This window comes from Diorhabda sublineata, chromosome 7 (assembly GCF_026230105.1).
Source record: "Diorhabda sublineata isolate icDioSubl1.1 chromosome 7, icDioSubl1.1, whole genome shotgun sequence".
In the NCBI taxonomy this organism is placed as follows: domain Eukaryota; kingdom Metazoa; phylum Arthropoda; class Insecta; order Coleoptera; family Chrysomelidae; genus Diorhabda; species Diorhabda sublineata.
Genome location: NC_079480.1, coordinates 14872561 through 14893837, shown reverse-complemented (window position 1 = coordinate 14893837; position 21277 = coordinate 14872561). Strand labels below are relative to the sequence as shown.

At 32.4% G+C, this 21277-nt stretch overlaps 1 protein-coding gene across 1 annotated transcript in view; it reads left to right on the top strand.

Moving 5' to 3' along the window:
- LOC130446379 (uncharacterized) overlaps window positions 1-21277 on the top strand; it is a 128514-nt gene that overhangs the window by 56031 nt on the left and 51206 nt on the right. Inside the window, exons 3-6 of the mRNA XM_056782601.1 lie at window positions 5355-5588; window positions 9429-10075; window positions 12359-12692; window positions 17763-18067. Of these exons, the coding sequence (XP_056638579.1) occupies window positions 5457-5588; window positions 9429-10075; window positions 12359-12692; window positions 17763-18067 (1418 nt within the window). The 5' untranslated portion in view covers window positions 5355-5456. The remainder of the gene's footprint in view (window positions 1-5354; window positions 5589-9428; window positions 10076-12358; window positions 12693-17762; window positions 18068-21277) is intronic.

Below are 21277 nucleotides of genomic sequence, written 5' to 3'. Positions count from 1 at the left end.
TAACTTTTTGCTTGTAAATTGCAGTTTTTTTGAGTTTTTGACACTTCAATGCTTTCTCTGTAAACTGGAGTCGCGTAGAAGATGGTTCAGTAAACAGCTACACATAGAACTCTTCTTAATTTGTTTCTTCTGGCCTTAGTCTTGATATACTCGACGTGGTCTGATGTTGAGCATAGAGAACAGCCGGGACTGCGTAACCTCGCTTTTTGGTGTACTTATAGTCATGAGATATAAGGATGTCTGTTTTTTTTGGTCAAAGGAAATGTAAAATACGCGGAAATTCATATAATTATTTGAGGAAATCGAGGGTAAATGCCTCTTCAAAACTCAAGTGTGTGGAGAAGGGTGTGAATTGGTGAAAATTTTACCACATAGCCCCGTTGCTGGAGGCCACAGGTACAAGTTATAAGACTAGAATTAGTACTTTAGAGTAGGTATAGAGGAAAAACTTCAAAGGTCTATCGATTTCTTAAAACAAAATTTTCTATAATAATTTTGGATTTTCAAAATTTCCCAATTCTGTTATAAAGTTAGACGGATTTTTCTCGATAAAGAAGCTCTCTTACACTTTTTTATGAAACCTATAGATTTCTCAAAAAAATTTACGGAAATAGTTTTAGATTTTCAAAATTTTCCAATTCTGTGATGAGGCTAGAAGAAACTAAGAAATACTACGTTGTAGGGTGAATTTTTCTCGATTAAAAAGGTCCCTCACACTTTTTATGAAAGCTATAGATTTCCTAAGAAAACTTTATGAGAATAGTTTTGTATTTTCAAAATTTTTCAATTCTGTCATAAAGTTAGAATAAAATAAAAAATACTACGTTGTGGGATGAATTTTTTTCGATAAAAATGGTCCCTTACACTTATTCAAGAAAGCTATAGATTTCTCAAAAAAAATTTACGAAAATAGTTTTGGATTTTCAAAATTTCCCAATTCTGTGATAAAGTTAGAAGAAAATAAAAAATACTACATTGTAGGGTAAATTTTTCTCGATAAAGCAGGTTTCTTACACTTTTCTATGAAAGCTAGATTTCTCTTAAAAAACTATAGGAATTATCAAGAGACGCGATGGCTACCAAAAAAATACGAATTCCGCGTAGTAGATTATCACATTCATGTGACGCATGTTTAATATATGGAATGGAATATTGAAACTAAGCATTTTGCAGCTGGAAATATTTATATTTATATATAAACTTTTCGATGGATATATTTGAAAATTGTTTACTAAAAAAAACAGACATATTCAAGTAATTTCATAAATTATTCAATGAAAATTGGATAGGCTATAGGAGGTATTTATAAGCATATTTGCCTTAGAAAAAAGACTTAATAGATTTGCGAAATTTTTTACAAAAAAAGTGTAATGAAAAAAAAAATGCTAGCCTTACAACGTGGTTTTTTAAATTTTCTTTTATTTTCATCACAGACTGAAATAATGGGTAATTTTCAAAATCAAAATGATTTTCGAATTTTTTTTTACTTTGATAAATCTATGGAACTCTGAAGTTTTCGTAAAATCAATTAGCATCTAATCTTTCTGCTTATAACTTATTCTTTTTGTAAAAAATTGCCTCACCGACTGGGCTAACACGCCCCAACCCAGACTATCTAGAAAAATTGTCTCTAACTTATTTTCTGGTTTATATTTGAACCCCCTCTTTTATTAGACATAGTGAAATAATTGCGGTTCAGAGGAAAGTTTTGCTATAATCTTGATTTTCTAGACATCGATATTCTTCGAGGCACTTAACTTAAATTTGTTTTTTTGCGGGTAGAAATTTGACCCTAATTGTATATTTGTTGATCACTCCTTGTATGTACAACATTTTTTTATGTAACTTCATAATTGCGATCGGTTTGATACCTTTTGAAGCGTATATATTTATGTTTCTAAATCTTGATTTTAGGTCTCTTCTGATTTGAAATTAGTTTTTCCTAAGACTTAAGATCAAAACATTTTTGACTAGAAATCGAAATTAGTCATACATATCTTAAAAAATTTAATTTTAATTCAAAAGAAACCTAAAATCCACACGATGTACCAACAGAAACATATCAAAAGGTCTAAGAAATAAAAAATTTAATAAATTTATTTCTTCTATACTAGTTGAACATTTGGAAGAAAACAATTTATGAAATATTCTTTCTATTGAGGAATGTCGAGATCGAGAAATATCTCAAATACAGAAAATATTTTCGAGGAATTTAATCTCTTAATTGTTGTGTATGAGAAATGGATCGGATTCTTGATATTAAACGAAATGACTTATTCAGTTAATGTTTGAACTTTTATACAGTTTGTAGAAACCAAAAGAAATTATTATTTATAATCCTGAAATTTTGAAATTATAAATTGACATTCTTCAACCTTCAATCCCCTCAAAATGGCAGATAAAATTTTTGAAAAGCCTAAAGTTAGGTGAGTTTATTAAAAAAATGTTTATTGGCGAAACTGCGCCATATTTAGAATAGTATTTTGTTTTTTTGAGGATAAATTTAATGAGGAACTGGCTATCAAACAAAAAAAACCTAAAAACATCAATTCTATGTTCTTGGTGTGACTGTAATGGCCATCTAGAATCAAAAGCACTGTGGATGCTGCTGTGGAAGCCATTCCATCACTAATTGACATCAAACTTTTCCTATGGAACCAAACTCTCATTGAGGTATTCGACATTCGCATTCTTACGAAGGAAAATGATCATGGAAGTGACAAATATTCCCGTGGTATTCATATAAATCATAATAGTTATTAAGGACCTTCTTTCGATTGACGTTATTCCATAATTTTTGATATTTAACTCCAAATTATGGAGCCTGCTCTCTACAATGTTAGATATACGCGCAGCAGATTCCTTCGTAAAACAAAAAGGAAGGGTGTAAAAAGATTTTATTAAATTATTTTTTATAGCTAGTAGATACGCCAAACGGCGCAAATCCATTATAATCACTAACTCTCCATAGTTAATACATACTCCACCAGCAGGTTTATATATTCACCAAAAACTGCCCTTCGAACATTAACTGCTATAAATTATTGTACCAGGAAACCGTAAGCTTTATATTTTACATAACCTCGCAGGAAAAAGTCCAAGTGGAGTAGCCATGAGTCGCTACGAACGAAAGCGGCGCACGTTTTACGAGAACGGTCGTTTATACGTCTTGACAAGGTTCAGAATATGAGTTAAAACTAATAAGTTCCTAGTGCAAATTTATTTAAAACAAAGGTTAAGAGTTTTGAAAAGATCTGTTCCACTGCTGCAACGAAGTTTATAGCGAATTTTGAAGTTGGATCTTAAACTGCATCCTTATAAGCTCCAGTTAACACAGATTGAAAGATTGAAGCAACACTGGCATTTGCGAAAGAAATGCTTTTCTAATTTTGACAACATCATTCAGATATGGCTCATTTTCATTTAAATCGGTTCGTAAACCGACAAAATTCGTTATCACTCCAAAAAAAAATCCAAAAATGAAACATCAAAAACCACTGCATAGTCCAAAAGTAACGGTATGGGCATCATTATCAAGCAAAAGAATTATTGGCCATTTCTTCTTTGGAGATTCACGAGGACGAAATTTCACCGTTAACACCGACCGCTATGTTGCGATTTTAGAGGAATATTCGACTCCACAACTTGCAAGATCAAAATAGCGAATACGAGAACTTGGTGTTAACAAGAAAGAGCTAGCAGTCAAATGTCAAATGATTCTATGGCAGCTGTGACACAGATATTTTCTGCAAGACTAAAATTTCCAAAAGAATTGACCACCACGTAGCCCAGACTTGGCGTCTCTTGATTTTTTTTGTGGGGATACCTCAAACATAAAGTGTACATGAACAATCGGAGGGTTATCAGTCAACTTAAGAAAAATATCCGCCAAAAAATGGAGGCAATCACTTAAGATTTATTAATGAGAGTTTTCACAAATCTGCGTTCGCGTTTTGTCGAGGAGTGCCGTCTTCGAGAGGGCCGACATTTAGATGATGTTATTAAAAAAAAATAAACTTCATTCAATTAATAATCAAAAATCTTGTAGAAGGTATTGTCTTTTGCTTAAAAATAGGCTTCAATTTGAACAACTGCTTCAACATTTGAACTGAATTTCTCACCGAGGGCCAGATCTGAACTATACGGTGGATTAGAAAGCGATTCGATCAATTTAACCATCGTTGCCATGGACTTGTAAATCGGTGCATCGTCTTGGTTTCTTCTCCGCCGTTTTTTCTTGATTTTTGAGCAATGATAAATTGACATACGAAATTACTTTCTAGACGATAAATATTCCATGAAATTTTACACATAGTCTTTTGAAAATTGGTACTTCATGAAGTGTGTGAGTCACACGACTTATTGAGTGATGTAGTACTTGGTACGAATAGCTAGACAGCGTCCTCTATGAAAATCAGATATAGAAATAAATTCATTGCATGTGTCAACTTCCAAATCATAAGAGAATAAAATTCATTATAATGCTTCCAGTATTTTTGTCAAAATAGTAGGAAATAAATATTTCCTTAAAACGGATGGTGAATTTTGTACCAAAACAAACCCCATTAAATTTTCAACTTTCTACTCATCTTTCAAAGCGGTTGCCTTTTTTGGAACATTCTGTATAAATGAATATTAATATGAAACGAAAAAGTGAAGTGAATATACGAGATTTAATTTTTAAATATTTGATAAATTATTTGTAAATTTATTTGTAATAAATTTTGATTTGAGCACCAAAAATAGGTCAAAATAAGCTAAAAACTTGAAAAATGTACGTTTTGTATATTTTTCATTCAAAAGAGCTTATTTATATTCTGTAGATACCTACAAATGTTAAGTTTGTGAGATAAAACTCAAAATATTCATTATAATTCATGACAAATTGTTTTATTCAATTATTTTTGCGAAAAAATTGCGTTTTATATGAAAAAAAATAATTTCATAACTCAAAAACCTTCTTTCAATATCTAACGATGTAACTGAAGCAAAATTTAAAATCTCCATTGAAAAGTTCATAGATTCCCTCGAGGGTTTCGATGCTGCTGTTTTTTTTTTATTTGGAATATTCAGTTTAAATTCATAAATAATTATAAAAGAATTCAATTAAGGACATTTTCATTTTTCTAAATTGTAATTTCCCTACAAATTCCTTAAAATATGCACTTTTTATTAAATATACAAAAAAATATGCAAAATATGGCTTCACTTTTTAATTATCACAATTAAAAATTGATTTATGAATTGAATTATATTCGTTCAACGGCCATATCTGCACTTAAAATTACCAAAATTACCACTAATTTCTCATTGTATAAATCACCTCACTTATCATGGTTTTTTATATTTTTCAGCATCAGTACTGTCATCAGTCACGTTACGACAGCGGTCCTTTGTCATCATCAGCACCATCGAATAGTTACTGCCCTCCTGCACCCTCCAGTCCTCATCCTAGGATGACCGTAAATTCGCAGTCGGGCCCCCCAAAGTCCCCCCGACCTCCCGACGACCTTATCACCACTGCCACCTCCGCGTTGAGACGATTTCATTTTAAAACAGGAAGAAACGCCACAAAAAATTCTAAACAGGTAGTTTTTATTTACATCAAATAATAATTGGAAATTAATATTTAATACGATTTAATAGAAGATCAAATTAACAAGGTTTGGTAGCTTTTGATTCATTACAAAAATTAATACAATTGAAAAATAATCGTCAATCTAATATAGAAATAATAAGAATAGAAGAAGTAATCGATGATATAGAAAATAAGGTAAAAATCAAAATGACCATAAGTCTAATATTTCAATATTCGCTTATATAATCAATTGATACGAATTGTGGCGTTGAATAATAAAAAAATGTTTGATATCACATGATATAAGATCCACAAAAAACCTTACGTACTTTGAAATTATTACTGAGGTGGGTATACTTAAATATTAGACCAAGATTTTATATCATGAGGATTAAAATTTCCTTATTCGATTTTCATGTATTATTACACTTCACAACTTATCAGCCCTGTATATTTCTCACAAATACAAGTATAAAAGTGAAGGAACCAAATATAATGACAAGAATTCTCAATTGATTCCTGTCAAAAATAAATCGATATCTCGAATGGTTTAGGAAATTTCGAATCCTTTATACAACCATGTCAATTTTTTTTGAAATTTCTGGATTTTTTGATTTAATAGTTGAAAATACATCTTTATACCGAAATTATGTAACAACTATGAGAAACTATATATTTTTGTTCGAAAAATTCATATTTCTGAAAAATTTCCAAATAAAATGTATAGTTCTTCAAAAATGCAATTTTTGAGAAGCATCCTCCATTCTCCTTCTAAATTTTTTGTTTTCTGAGCTACTAATAACTTTTCTGAGCTCCTGGTAAAAAAAACTTAGTAAGTGGTTACATACAAGTATTCTTAATTGATTCCTGTCAAAAATAAATCGATATCTCGAATGGCTTAGGAGATTTCGAATTCTTTATACAAGCATGTAAATTTTTTTGGAAATTTCTGGATTTTTACATTTAAAAGCTGAAAATACACCTTTATGTATGTAAAAACTATGTATTTCTTTTCGAAAAATTCAAAAATCTGAAAAATTTCCAAATAAAATGTATAGTTCTTCAAAAATGCAATTTTTGAGAAGCATCCTTCATTCTCCGCCTATAATTTTTTTTTCTGAGCTACTAATAACTTTTTCTGAACTCCTGATACGAAAAAACACAATAAGTCGGTTAGATACAAGTATTTTCAATTGATTCCTGTCAAAAATAAATCGATATCTCGAATGGCTTAGGAGATTTCGAATTCGAAGCATGTCAAATTTTATTTTTCTAATTTTTGGATATTTTGACGTAACATTTAAAAACATACCTCTATGACAAAGTATACGGAAAATCAAATAATATCATAAATTTTTGTACAAAAACCCCAAAATAATACAATAGTTGACTACACATAACGAATTTTCATTCATTTAATAATATTTAACTTTCTAAAATTTATTATAAGCTTAAGATTATAGTTGCGATAAATAATTTCAAAATGACAACAAAAGTATCTAGTTGAAGCTCTACCATTTCGAAAAACTCATTCATAAATTTATTTTAGTAATCATTTACCATAGATAAGATCTCTATTTATTGAGCGAACCTCGTAGACACGCAGTCCCATAGTTACAAAATCGTAAAGCAATCATCCACACATCTGTACGAATCAAAGAAAGATTTGAAACAGCAAATTGAATAAAATATAAAATACAGTCTAAAAATATCGATAAAAATGCTTCTAAATTTAGCTATATCAAAAAGTAAAAAACAAATTATTTACAATATACATTATAGACACGAGGCTTCATGTCGCTCTATTGCTTTACTGCTCTAATGTTCTTCCTCTATCTGTTTTTATTAACGGCTGCTTCGAGCTCCAGGTCTATACTCCATGTTTTGCTCTGTTAATTGGTTGAAGTTATTCAGATCTTTTCCTATGTTCATATATTTGGAAATGTTCATCTATTTATACCTAAGCAACATTCTTTTAATTACTTTTGAAATAGAAGGAACGTTTTTTATAGATCGCAATGATTTGTGTTTGTTATATTGAATCATCTCCTGGATTCGGATCCCACATAAACAGCACTATTTATATTTATTAAACTTCCTCCGACAACTACTCGGTGTCATTTTCACCAAATTTAGTATTTTCTTAGGTATTCCGATTACTGCTAGCACCTGGAGGAGCTTCATCATGGAGCTTCATATTTGATTAATATATAATTTCACCCATCAAACGTCTTCAGTGAATAATTGCCTTATTTTATTGGTTAAGCCGCATTCCCACTGAACAAACAATGGGCAAACATGGTTTGCCAAACATTTGTCGAAAGTTTCGACAAACTTTTTTGTTTGACAAACAATGTTCGTCGGTTTTTTAATGTGGACGCTATCCCAACAAACATTTCATGTATGGAAGGAAAAGGGGACGCCATTTTTGTTTGCCTAGAATGTTCCCGTCCTAGATCGAACATTGTTTGTCAGTGACTTCTCTCAGCCACCATCGACGAGAACGAGGTTCTTCCATAAAAATATAAGCTGCTGAAATGCAGGCCAGACAACGGCGGCGGTTCTAATCACCCATTCTTCGACAAAACCTACCTGACTAATGTTTCATGTGGAATGGTGAAAATGTTTGCTGAAAATGTTTGTCAAACAATTGTTTGTTGAAATAAGAAATGTTTGTTAAAACTGCACTCAACGTGTTTGACAAACTTGTTTCCCCATTGTTTGTTCAATGGAGACGCACCTTTAGGCATATTTTCTTGTTCCCATATGCTTTTAAGGGTTCACCACCATACTTTATGACGTCTATTGGAATCCCATTTTTACTATACTTGCCATTTTCCATATTTATCACTAATTCTATTTTTATTTTCGATAGTTTTTCTCCCGCAAAGACTGTTTCATTATTAGTCTTTACTTCTTTTAATTTATCTTCTTTGAGCCCTCCAATAAATAAATAACGAGTGGCATCAAGTCTCAAATTTTGAGCTTAGGTGAAAACCCACTTAGTGGATAAATTTTACTAACATCCACTTATTTTAAATAGAGCTGAAGGAAATTGCCTTTTGTATAATATTTTTTGGATGAAATAGTTTTTGTAAAACTAAAATTATTCAGGAATAACTAGCTTTTACTGGCGGCTTCGCTCGCATCGAATCCATTAAATAAGTATCAGAAATCATTATAATAGAAAAGAACGAACTCTGTAGCTATATTAGAACCTGAGATATAGATCTTAGAATGTAGAAAAATTGCCAAAAACCTACAAAAATCCATAACTCCACATTGAATGTCCGCGCCTAGCTCCTCTCCAACTCAACCAATTAAAGTGTTCAAAAACTCAAAAGAAAGAAGGTGTTTCAGCGAGTGTCTTTAAATCAAAACGAAGTCTCTATCTTAATAGAACCTGAGATATTGAGGATAGAATGTGTGTATGTGAAAAACTCCCATCGGTAATGTAAAGGGGAAAATCGCATTTGAGTATAACTTGAGAATGGTGAAAATTAGATGAAATCCGATGATTGCTGGCTGATCTGTGCATCAATACTTTTAATTGAAAAAAAAATTAAGCAAATCGGTTGGGTAGAACGCCTGAACGGACTCGAAATGGAAATCATCAATTTTTTTAATATATAAAAATCTAAAGTAGACATGAAATTTTTTGTTCTAGTAGATTAAACAATTTGGTAACCAGAATATATTACCTGGTGCTTCTAATCATTTGATCACAATTAATATTCCTACTTTAGAGACATTTCGAAATCATATTCGACATTAAATTTATGACTACGCTTGTTTTTTTCATCATTGTATCCAATTCCACTGTTTAAATCCATATTTTGTTATTTTCCAGAGTCAATCTGTACCAAAAGTGATAGTAATGGGCAGTAGTACTGCTTCAGAAACAACAATTAACACCAGTACAGACAGTTCGAATACGATAGTTACCACGGTAACTGCAACCGATGGAACAGACGACAGTTTAGATTATCCAGAACCGATGGATTTTTTCTCTTCCGATAGCATACTGGATAATTCTAAAACTTCGATTCTTCAGCCTTGTCCTTTATCTCCAAAAACTCCTGCTACTGCTAAACAACAAACTCCTCCGACAGCTAAGAATCAAACTATGTTCACTTTCGAGATAAGCGAGCCTAAAAAGGGAGCCTCGATGGAAGATAGTACGTCAAAAATGACAGAAACTGATCGTATTAAAGAGACAAAAACTGTGGATTCTTTAATGCGCGAACAAATCGAAGCTTTAAGGATAGACGCTCGAAGAAGAAACAGTTACAAACAAGCAGCGCAAAATTTAGACGAAATTGAAGTTATGAGTGATACTTGCTTCAACAGCAGTAGTCCCAAAGAACACAGGAGGAATGTTAAGAAGAATCTCGACGTTGAAAAACAGAGAACGGGGAAAAATTCACCGAAACGAAGAGCCGAAAGAACTACTAGTTCTTCTCCCGAAGAAACCGATTCACCAAGACCAAAACACAGGTATGTAAATCAATTTTAATCGTACAAATACTGCCAATTTGTTAATCGGTGTAATGTAAATGTGGAAATAATTTCCCAAATAGTTGTAATCGTTTGAAACTTTCAGACTTATGATTTATAATCTACACATTATATTATTATCTATTATCTATTCAATCGTATTTCCTACAAATACCTGGATAATAAGATCCGAATTCTAAAAGACCATTAGACCTGTCAACTAAACAGAAAAACTGAATAAACGAAGAATTCAATAGAAAAAAAGAGAAGTTACTGAAGCAATTGAAAGAGTCAAACATTTACAATGAAACTGGGCTGGTCTGAAGTCAAATCACAGATAGAGCTCCAGGGATGAAGCATACAATAAACAAAGGACCACCACCCACGTACTAGATGGAAAAGGATATATTCAAACTGGATCCAAGATGTCTAGGTTAAGAGAGGATTATATCTAACAGCTGGCTGATGATGATGATTCGTATTTCCATGTCATTGTTTTTGTTCAATAATAAGGCTTCTATTGTGAAATCTAGAGATCGGAGTAGCCTTCCACGAGCTATTTATCTATGGCAATATCTTAGATCTCATTCACGTTTGAGTTTTTATTTGGTAATGGATTTTATCAAAATTTGTAAACCTTGGAATGAACAATAACGAAAACTTTAAAAATGTTTGCAAACGAAAACAATTTAGGACAAATATAACCGTGCTATAGATAGTCCGGTCAAATTTGGCCTTAACATTACATCTTTAGGCATTGGGCTACAGATCTACTCAAATACTATATCAGTTTGAAATCTCACTTATAAACGGAGCTGTCAAAACAGTGACAGTTTCATCATCAAAAACCTTGTTATACTCTTTTTTTTGTTGTCGTTTTTTTTCTAGTCAAATCCCAAGCTTCCATGGTAAAATGGTTGCTGAGATTCTCCATAATCATTGCAACACATGGGTTTCAAGTACAAGAAATCTGGCATCAACTCAATTTTGTCCAACCCATTTGAGAACATGGTGGACCATCTCTTCTATCTGCGAAGTGATGCAGTCGAAGGAAAATAGAAAAATCCTGAATCACTCATAGCACCTCAACTGACATTTGACAGTAGCTATACGATTTTTGTTTCCTAGACAGCGGAAAAGAATTGATCCACTTTATAGAGTCTAAGTATCCGATTGATGGTTGTCACTTCTGGTTTTCTAATTCTTAGATCAGGATGTGGTTGGAAAAAATCAACTAGAAAGTCTCTACTTCCAACTTTATTAGCTTCCAGCAATGTATATATAGCATATATAACTAAGCTAGAATGACATTTGGTTCTCCAGTGAACACAGAAAGACTTTTAGCTAGTAGGTGCTGCTGGAATTTTTTTACAGCTGATTTCAACGGTCCAAGACACTTTCTTAGTGGTGCGTCCCCATTTTTAGATAAAAAAATATATCAGAGAACATTTGGGAGCTACAAAGGATAATCAGAGTCCAATAAGTTTTGATTATTGGACTACCAAATTTTTGATATTGCAACAAACATCTAATGCCGTACGGAAACATCGTAGGCACCCGATTGAATAAGATCTTTAGTTTCTCACAACGACATTTAACATTTTTCGCAGTATTTATAGTACAGTGAGATACTGAACACACTGTTTTTCACAGCCACTACACCTACACTCACGATTCCACTATCTGAGGCGCGTTTCCATAACCAAGTTATCGTCTTCAGAAACTGGTACACTGAAACCTAACCTAAGCTGGTAAACAGTGTACTTTCAGTTTCTGAAGACGATAACTCGATTATATTCATATTGAACACACTATTCACGATACCACTACCCAAACACTCACGATTCCACTATCTGAGGCGCGTTTCCATAACCAAGTTATCGTCTTCAGAGACTGGTACACTGAAACCTAACCTAAGCTGGTAAACAGTGTACTTTCAGTCTCTGAAGACGATAACTCGATTATATTCATATTGAACACACTATTCACGATATCACTACCCCAACACTCACGATTACACTGTCTGACGCGCGTTTTGAATGATCAAATTATCGTCTTCATCGTCTTAAACTGAGTTTAAGCTTGGTGATCGAAAAACGCGTCACCAGTGTTGGTGTAGTGGTTATTTAAATAGTGTGTTCAGTATGAAATTTCAACTTAACACAGTGTAGATTCAAAATTAACAAGTATTTTCAAATAGGAAACCACGAAAATGATCGATTCAATTTAATTAAAAATCATAATGTCACCCAATTAAATATTAACGTATTAAATGTTGTTTAGACACAAAAAAACTAGCCGGCGTACTCGCTCCCCTAACAAATACCACCACCAAACGTCAGAAAATTTCGGTAGCGATGATCGTCAAATACAAAAATACCGAACAAGATCAAGCTTATCATCGACGTCTTCCCGTATAACGCCTCCTCCACCTGATCTACGCGTGGATTTCTTTAACGAAACGTCAGATAGTAGCGGCTTTCAGAGGCCTTCGACGTCGTGTCAAATGAACGGCGCCGCGACGCCAACGTTTCACACGCTAGCCGTCTACGGATCGAGCGGCGGTGGGTCTATGGAAAAGCGAGGAAGCGTGTGTTTGAATAAATGTCTACGAGAAGTAAGTGATACACGATACAACAGTGGTTATAATTTTTCTAGACGTGGGTACGTTCAAGATTTTATATATACTCAGTGTAATCCAGTTCTTAACCTAACATAGAAAGACGTGCATAACGTTATCAATCAGTAAATACGAGGTCTGGTTATTAAATAACGAAACTGGTTACGAAAATATTACCTCCCCTCCCCGCACAAACACATAAATTCATCGTGTAAAATTTTTTTACCGTTTTTTTATCTTTAGTGCTCTCTCGGCCATCACTAAAGCGTTTGCACCACTCAAAAACACGTGCACTAGATAGAGAATTGTCCCCATAGACCTCTGGAAACAATTTATAGCACTCAGTCGGAGTTTTTTTTTTCAATTTAATGAGAAAACATCTTCGTTTCAAACCGCTACTGCACAAATACTATAATAGTGATGAAAACATGTTTTGGGACGTGCAATGACAAGATGGCTAAAAACCCCAACCGTCTAGGGCGACCTCTAGGCGCGCAGTCTCGTTATTTAATAGCCAGACCTCGTATTAACGCAAATCTCAATTTATAAAAGGAAGTTTCCATGATAAATAAAAAATTCTTGGTTTATTGAATGGAAAATGACATAAATTAAACGTCCATTTTTCTATATTTACAGTTGGTATGGGAAAAAAGTCTCTACGACAATATTCATTATCTCTTCAATAGACGTCTATTGTCATTTGATGTTGATCGATGTCTTATGATGTCTATTGATGTGAATTTATGTCATTTGACCAATGAGATCAATGAGATCATATATTGATTGATTTATTGATCAATTTTTACCTAATAATGCGTAAAATTTCGTTCGTTTCTGCACCCCTACAGCTTCGAGTATGCAGAAATTTAATGCAAAAAATGCGCTTAAAATGTGATGCATTTTTAGAGTTAAAATGTACGTATACCGTTCCTAGCTTGACCTAGAGATAGCGGTAGTTACTAGAAAACTGCCACTGTATTAGAAAGTACACAATCTATACAGCGTATGATTCAAGTTGAACACGCCACGTTGGATTCTCCAAGAGAAATTTCTTCTCGTTGGTTTCTAGATAAACAACGAATTGATAATACATTTGCTGGAAAGTACTGTTTTACTGATGAAGCTTTATTTCACACGATACGGTTTTATCAATTCCCATAAATCAAACAAAGAATCGAAATAATCGATTTTGTATTCAGTGAATCAATATTCCTAGCGACACGTGGTTCATGCATATATTCAAATTTGACTTTTTTTATTATTCCTGAAACAATTCGGACTTATACGACGGTATAGTCTATATAATTTCAAAAAAACACTACCCCCAGTCAATATAATCTATTTTTAGCATACATTCGGGGTGTTATTGATGGTTTTTAGGGTTGTTTCCCAGAAAGGTATTAAGTTAATGTTGTGTTAAGTGTTAAAAGTGTTAAGTAGGTGGATAAGTTCAGTTTTTGGAAACTGATCTCGGTAACTCTTATTTCAAGAAATTGTCTACAACAAGTCCCAGAAAGACTGCAATTTACTTTTATATGATGAAACTTTGGTTTGATGTCATGATTTAAGGGTGATTAGGTCACTAGATTTGGTCCTATGAAGTGCCGTTAGATCAGGGCTGCTTCAAGAAAACTAGTATCGTCTGTCTACAAAAAAACATATTTTACCACTAATTTCTAGATTGGGGATGTCGTTTATAAACAGAAATAACAAAATAGGTTCTAGTACTGAGCCTCGAGGCTCTCCGCATTCTATTGGCATGAAAAACTACATCGTTGTATCTACCCTTACAAGCTGACCTCGTAGCTGACTCCCAACCGTTTAGAATTCCAATTCAATGGATTGTTTATAAAAAATATACACAGTACATTCTGAACACCTGCTCTAATTGAATTCTATTTCATGTTTTTGGTGTAAAATTGAATAATGTTTAAGTTCACTTGAAATTTATTTAATAAATCTAATATTGAAAAAGTTATATTTGTACGAATCAACCCCAAATATTTTTCAGTTTTCTTTTTATCCTCGAAACGTGATTATCTTTTATTGAAACACCTCGTATACTAATTACCGCCTATTTACCAATTTTATTTAGCCTCTTATTGAGGTATATAAAATAGTTTTGCTATTCTTTGGTCCTAATAATCAACCCTATTCTTCCATAGTATAAAATTCGACGAAATCTTTTAAATAATTTAGAACAAAAGTTTTATTTGTCGTTCACCCCCATGACTGCACTTTAAATCGCATAAAACGCCTATAACCTCAAAGTTTTCAGACATAATATATTGTATGCAGCTATTTCTGTGAGAAATTCATGAGGTCATTTATTTCTTGGATCATATCTCTTCGTTGCCTTCGCGAACAATTTATTTGGATTTGGAACAGTATTTACCGCGTTCCTGGGAAATTTCAAACGCAGTTACATACACCATTATAATTCAGAAAGCTTTTTTCGTCAGTTCCTTTAGGACGCTCGCCGCTTTCACTTTCACAGTCTCGACAAACTCAAATCTTGTACATTTTGATTCCGATTTAACCCCTTAATCACACAGATCCGACGAATAAGGTCAGAGCAAAATTATGTGGAAATGCGACCCGAACGTGGATCATCTTCTACATCTTCTCGGCCATTTTGAAAACGTTTAAACCGTTCTAAAACACAAAAATTCATCGTTATACACTTGTTTCAATAATTTATAAGTTTCAGTTGCATTTTTTCCAAATTTAATGTGAAATTTCACAATCTATTTCTACATCGATCAATACATAATTCCGATACAATCGAGGTCTACGGCTACACTTATTTGTTTATAGACAAGAGTAGGTTTCGGGTTAAACGACTGGCGGCTTTAACCTATGCGTGTTTTTTACATGGAAGCGCTAGTTTTGGTACTTAATAGCCACACCTCGTATATGTTTCTCAAGATATAATTTGAATCAATTTTATTCATAATGGCACATTTTTTATATGAGTAAACTAAACTATGTAAACTATGATGACAAAGTTTTTGGTTTGAATAGAGAAAAAGTTCAATAATCCAGTTATAGATTTTCTTTCAGTGTATATTGTTAAATTAGATTTACTTACCTTATATATGTCGTCAAGGAAATATTAAAATGAAGATATTAGTTTGAAGAGATTCTAATCAGAATTAGACTTTGTTTTCAATATAAAATTTGACTTTATTTTTCGATCATACCTCGTAACCAACACCGATATGATGTATAACTTTTTTATGTATGAAATTTATCAAAACAACAATTCATATATATGAGAAAATATATTTATATCGATTGTAGAAAGGTGTAGATCACGGAATTCCCGTGACTTCTAATATTTTATACGTTTCGCTGATTTTTCTCATTATCGTCACTCACGCGAACTAATATACACTTAGACACTCACACGGCTATACACAAACTTTCGAAAATAGATTTCGACAACAAAACATTAGAGTTGGGAGTCAATATTTTCGAGTAAGCGATTATAAACATTCACGTAACAAAAAAATATTCTGTTAAACCGATTCCTAAGTTGTTTCTTTCTACAAGAATACTATCATCCACACTCTCGATTTATTCAATCTTTACGTAGTTTGACTTGCGTCCGAATAACTGACAATGAGAAAATGGGATTGAAGGTGAGCGCGTCATCCACACTCTCGCACTCGTATAGCCTCGTACAGTATTGCATCTTATTCTTATCTCAAATTATTGACTGAGTTGTTACGAGCAGTCTCGTGAGTCCGAGTGCTTTAGTGAGTTTTGTGAACTCAAATTGAAAGTGAGGTTAGGACGTCACGTTGTCAAATCAAAATAAGTAAATAAATACACAAAACTAGATTATTGCAAACAGTAATCGATGTAAATAGTTTTTCATTCACTGAGCAATGAGCATTATCTGAGTATGAGATGCTTACATAACTGAGTGTCTCAGTTCATTTGAATGTAAATGGAAAGCATTTTGGGGGATTTTGAGCTGGAGATTCCTTATTTTTGAGCTCCAGAAGAAGATTATCCGGTAGTTCACTGAAATGCGCGGTTCTAATAAACATAATGATCTCTTTTACTGAAGGCACTCGAAGTTAGTGATAAAGCCTTTTCATTGAAGCACCTTACGAGAAGCGACATTTTTTGTTTTATTATCAGTCGCAAGAAGAAATATCGCAGAAAGTTTGCCCCACACTGAAGATGTCACATATAATTGACCAGTATTTTCTAGATTCAGACCACAAACATTCAAATATTGACAAATGACAAACATTCGAATATACTTTTGATCATCGTCGGTTGAATAAAATTGTTCATTCATTAACCACTTAATAAAATGACAACTTATCTTTTCTACTAAGATATTACAATCCTGGGGTTTCTTCGGAAAACTCCAGTGTGACAAAATATTCGCAAACAACGTCCATTGAAACAGGATAAGAATTATCCTGTATCCTTCATCTGGTTCTAATAGATCTTCCCATCAATTTTTAGCGAAATCAGTTGGATTGTTCTCGAGTTATAGAAAGTAATTTGATATTATTTACTTGTAGTTGAAAAAAATCCACAAAGCGGTACTGGATGATCGTCGAAAAGTTTAAATTGCTACCTTACACCCTACTCTACAGATTTAGCCCCCTCGGATTATTTTATGTTCCCAAAGTTGAAAAAAATATTTCAGCGTCTTGTCTTCACGATTCTTATTATAAAAAGGGTATTGAACTTATTAGACATCGCTTGAAAAAGTGTATTGAGCTAAAATAATGAATAATAAATATATTTTTTTCCAGAATTTTTGTGTTTTTATTGCTGGGCTAATGATCTTATTCCCTAAATAATTTAAAATAGATTTCTAGTTAAAACAAGTAAATCCTTTCCTACTTTTTACTTACATTCAAATTTCCTATTTTATAATTAGAAAAGTCGCCGGAAAATAGAAGCATATTTTTCTAGAATTGATCTATAAAAGTCATTTCGAGGAATTTCATTTTTTAAAACTAATTTATAAATAACGTAACCATCTCTAATTTTCCGTGTAAGTACTTTGACTTACTTAATTCCGAATTTTGGCAGGTGGGAGCACATTTAGAACAAACCTGCACGTCCCCTATTAACGTGACTACTAATCCTCTAGACCCAGTGCATTTCGGTAGCGGTAGCACCAGGAAAACGCCCCAGGCGACGATAGTAGTACAGCAACCTTCAGTCAGTTTGGATCATACGAATGTATCTACGATATTACTGAAGAACGGAAGTGAATTTGTGTCTAACGTGCAGGATAGTGTTAAGGGAAAATTGAAAAGAGAAGAAAACATGAAACAGCTATTGGATGTCGCTCATAACCTCACATTAGAGGAGATGCATAATTTCGAAATGAAGTAAGTAATTTTCTAATGTTTTCATGTATCGTGTCGTATATTTTACATTTTTTGTAATGAAAAATACATTTTTCTTCCTAGATCAAATCAAATAATATGCCATTACCTCACTATAATTTTTCTACGGATATATCGTTCTTAAATATGTTTCAAACGCGTTTTAGATTTGAAATTAATGGTACATTGAATTTTATTTGACTTGTATTCTATAGAGCCAAAAAATTTAACGATTTCCTTCATTTTCTTTTCAAATGCACGGTATTTATGTCTAGATTTGTCATCATGTCACTCAACTTAAGCCCTGGTAAGTTATTCTCAAACATGACTCTTTCTAATTAAGTTAAGTTGTTCTTTTTGGTCTAAAAATATTCAGTAAATTAAATCTTTTCCATTTGAGATGTAATATGAGTGAATTGATTGAGTCTGAAAGGAATTAGAGCGGAATTCTCACTCATACATTTTTCTAAATCAAATGCTGCAAATCTTGAGTTCTAATTCGAGTAATAGATAAAAAAAGGAGCGGAAAACTAAGAAAATAAAGGATGTAAGCTGGAAAACTAAGAAAAGATAAAACAAGTGATATATAAAATTGGAGAAGGTATCAATGATAGACCAGATTGCAACAGTTGTTTTAAAAGCTCAGAAATACTAAAAGTCATTATGAAGAAAATATATCTCACATTCGAAGCCCTAGAAGATTAACAAAACAGAATATATATATATAGATATAAAAAGATATAAAAACATAAAAAACTGTAACCAAAGAAGATGCAACAGATGCAAGTTTCATAATTGAATAAATAACTGAAAAATTAAACTATGTTCTATAGATTTTGGAAAAGTATTTGATACAAAGAAGAAAACTGACGTAGGAAAAATCTTGAACAGTATAAGGTCAGATACTAGGGCAAGATAACGAAAGTACGATGATATTATAAGCAAATAAGATAATTGTAAGTGCAGGAGATGACGGAAATTCGGAACCAAACTTAAATATACATAAAGATAGTTCACAAGACCAGAACAAGTGATGAATTGGAGGATTAGAACACCTGCAAAACCAAAAACGTTGCAATAATTTCGCATAAAACTCGTCGTCGAAAGTTTTTCCTTTCTGAAGGTAGTTGATGGAAGTAAAACCACGCGCATCCCATAAAACCGACGCCATGACCTTACCTACAGATGAAACAGTCTTCGGAGCTGGTTCTCCCTTTTCTGTCCATTGTTTTGATTTTTCTTTTGTGAAGTAATGGACCCAAGTTTCATCCATGGTTATTTACCATATTTACAAATTCTAAATAACAACGTTGGGCCTTCAAACTTGAAACATGCTGTATATATTGTATACTTTCTAAAACAGTGGTATTTCTAGGTCAGGCCAGGTACTTTTTGGATCATCCTCGTACATAAAAGTTTTCATACACATTTTGACATTGGTATTTGAAGAATTATAAGATTGTGAGAAAAAAATATTAATGCAGAATATGAAGCAGAAACTTACAAAAATAAGAAAGAAAGACCAAGGAAGAGCAGGATAGAAGAAAAGGGAGAAAGAAGAAGAATAAGATAAAAGGAAAAGAGGCTGTGAAAAGAGAAAGCTAGAGAACAAATCTCATTTCTAAAGATCTGTTAATCATATAACTGATTCAAAAGTCTTTTAACACATTTATCACTATGAACTCTAAACCTCATTAATTTCTTCATTACCAATGGATTGTTTATATATCGTATTTATCTCAGTTTGGTAAATTGTCAACTAGAACTTCAATTATTTATGCTGACCATAAATACCTTTTTCTACTGATTTTATAATTATTATTGTGTACGATAAGATTTAGAATTTAATGCGGTCTGTATACTGATACTGGGTTCTTAATAGTTTGATTTATTTCCGATTTGGTTAATAAATTGTTTTGAAAATCAAAGTTGTGAGTTGACATTATCCAATCACAACTAACTTCACTCCTAAAAAGTTTCAAGAATAAGCTTAGGTAATGGAAAGTTTCCGATATTATATGTTTAATAGAAAAAAACCACTTCAATAAAGCTCCTTTCAACAGATCTATTTATATAATTCTATATTTAATATAGAACAAAATGCGTCAATAATATTGAAATATAGTTGTTCAATAACTTACATGCTAATTAGACACTTACTTTCATCTTTTGTTGATAAAAAAATGTGTTTACGAGTTTTGAAAGCATACATTTCAAACTTTATCACTTATACAGATTGAAAATATTTTGAGAGAATATTTTACGTCAGGAAAAATAAACGAAAAAGTTTAATTAAAAAAAAATCACGTAATTCAACTTTAAACCAAATTGAAAACAATAATAAAATGATTCATTGCTTTCATAAATCGGTTTAATTTTTGTTTTGTTGCTAATAATATCGAATAGAGTCTAGTTTTGAGTACCATATCATGTGTTTCTAGCTGTGATTATCGTTATAGAGGATAATTTCTTAAGCTTTGCCATCGTTTTCGACGGATTTAACTCCCTATGACTTTTTTGTCTTTTTGAAACTTAAATAAAACGCCTCCGAATCGATGTGAAAAATTTGATGGGCTCTTCAGAAATTGTATAATAATTATATTTTGGAAATATCTATTACTAAATTGTTTTTGCATATCTAAAAATTTTCTCTATTCAAATTATAACTTTCCTTTTAATTTTTATACTAATACCTCGTCCATTTTTAAAACAAACCAATTATTGCTTTATAAAAATTGGTTATAACGTCTTAAAATTTTAGTTTGTAATAATTTGAATCTGTTTCCTTAATCAACATTGAAATTATCGTCTCATCTCCTGTTTTATACAACTCATTCCCTAAGACATTGTCTTATTCTCCTATTGTCCTTTGGCGCGTCTTCTTGCTTTATACAAGCTTGAAACAGGCAATTTATTAAAGTATAATACGTGCAAATTGCTTCGTCATTATGAGAACATTTGAATAATTTAATATTTAACATTGTCAGTTCAACGAAATCTGTATATCTAGATCTTTTCGAATTTTGTTTATCGTATATAAAAAATTATTTTAACTTTTGAACAACTGGTGAACAGCAGCTCGTTTGGGTGCCAGGTAATTCGAGCAACAAAACAAATCTCGAAGCGGCAGACTAGCTCAACAGAAAATCCACCCATGGGTCCAAAACAACACCAGAATCATCAAAAGGAAGTTCACTTTAGTTGTGTGGACTG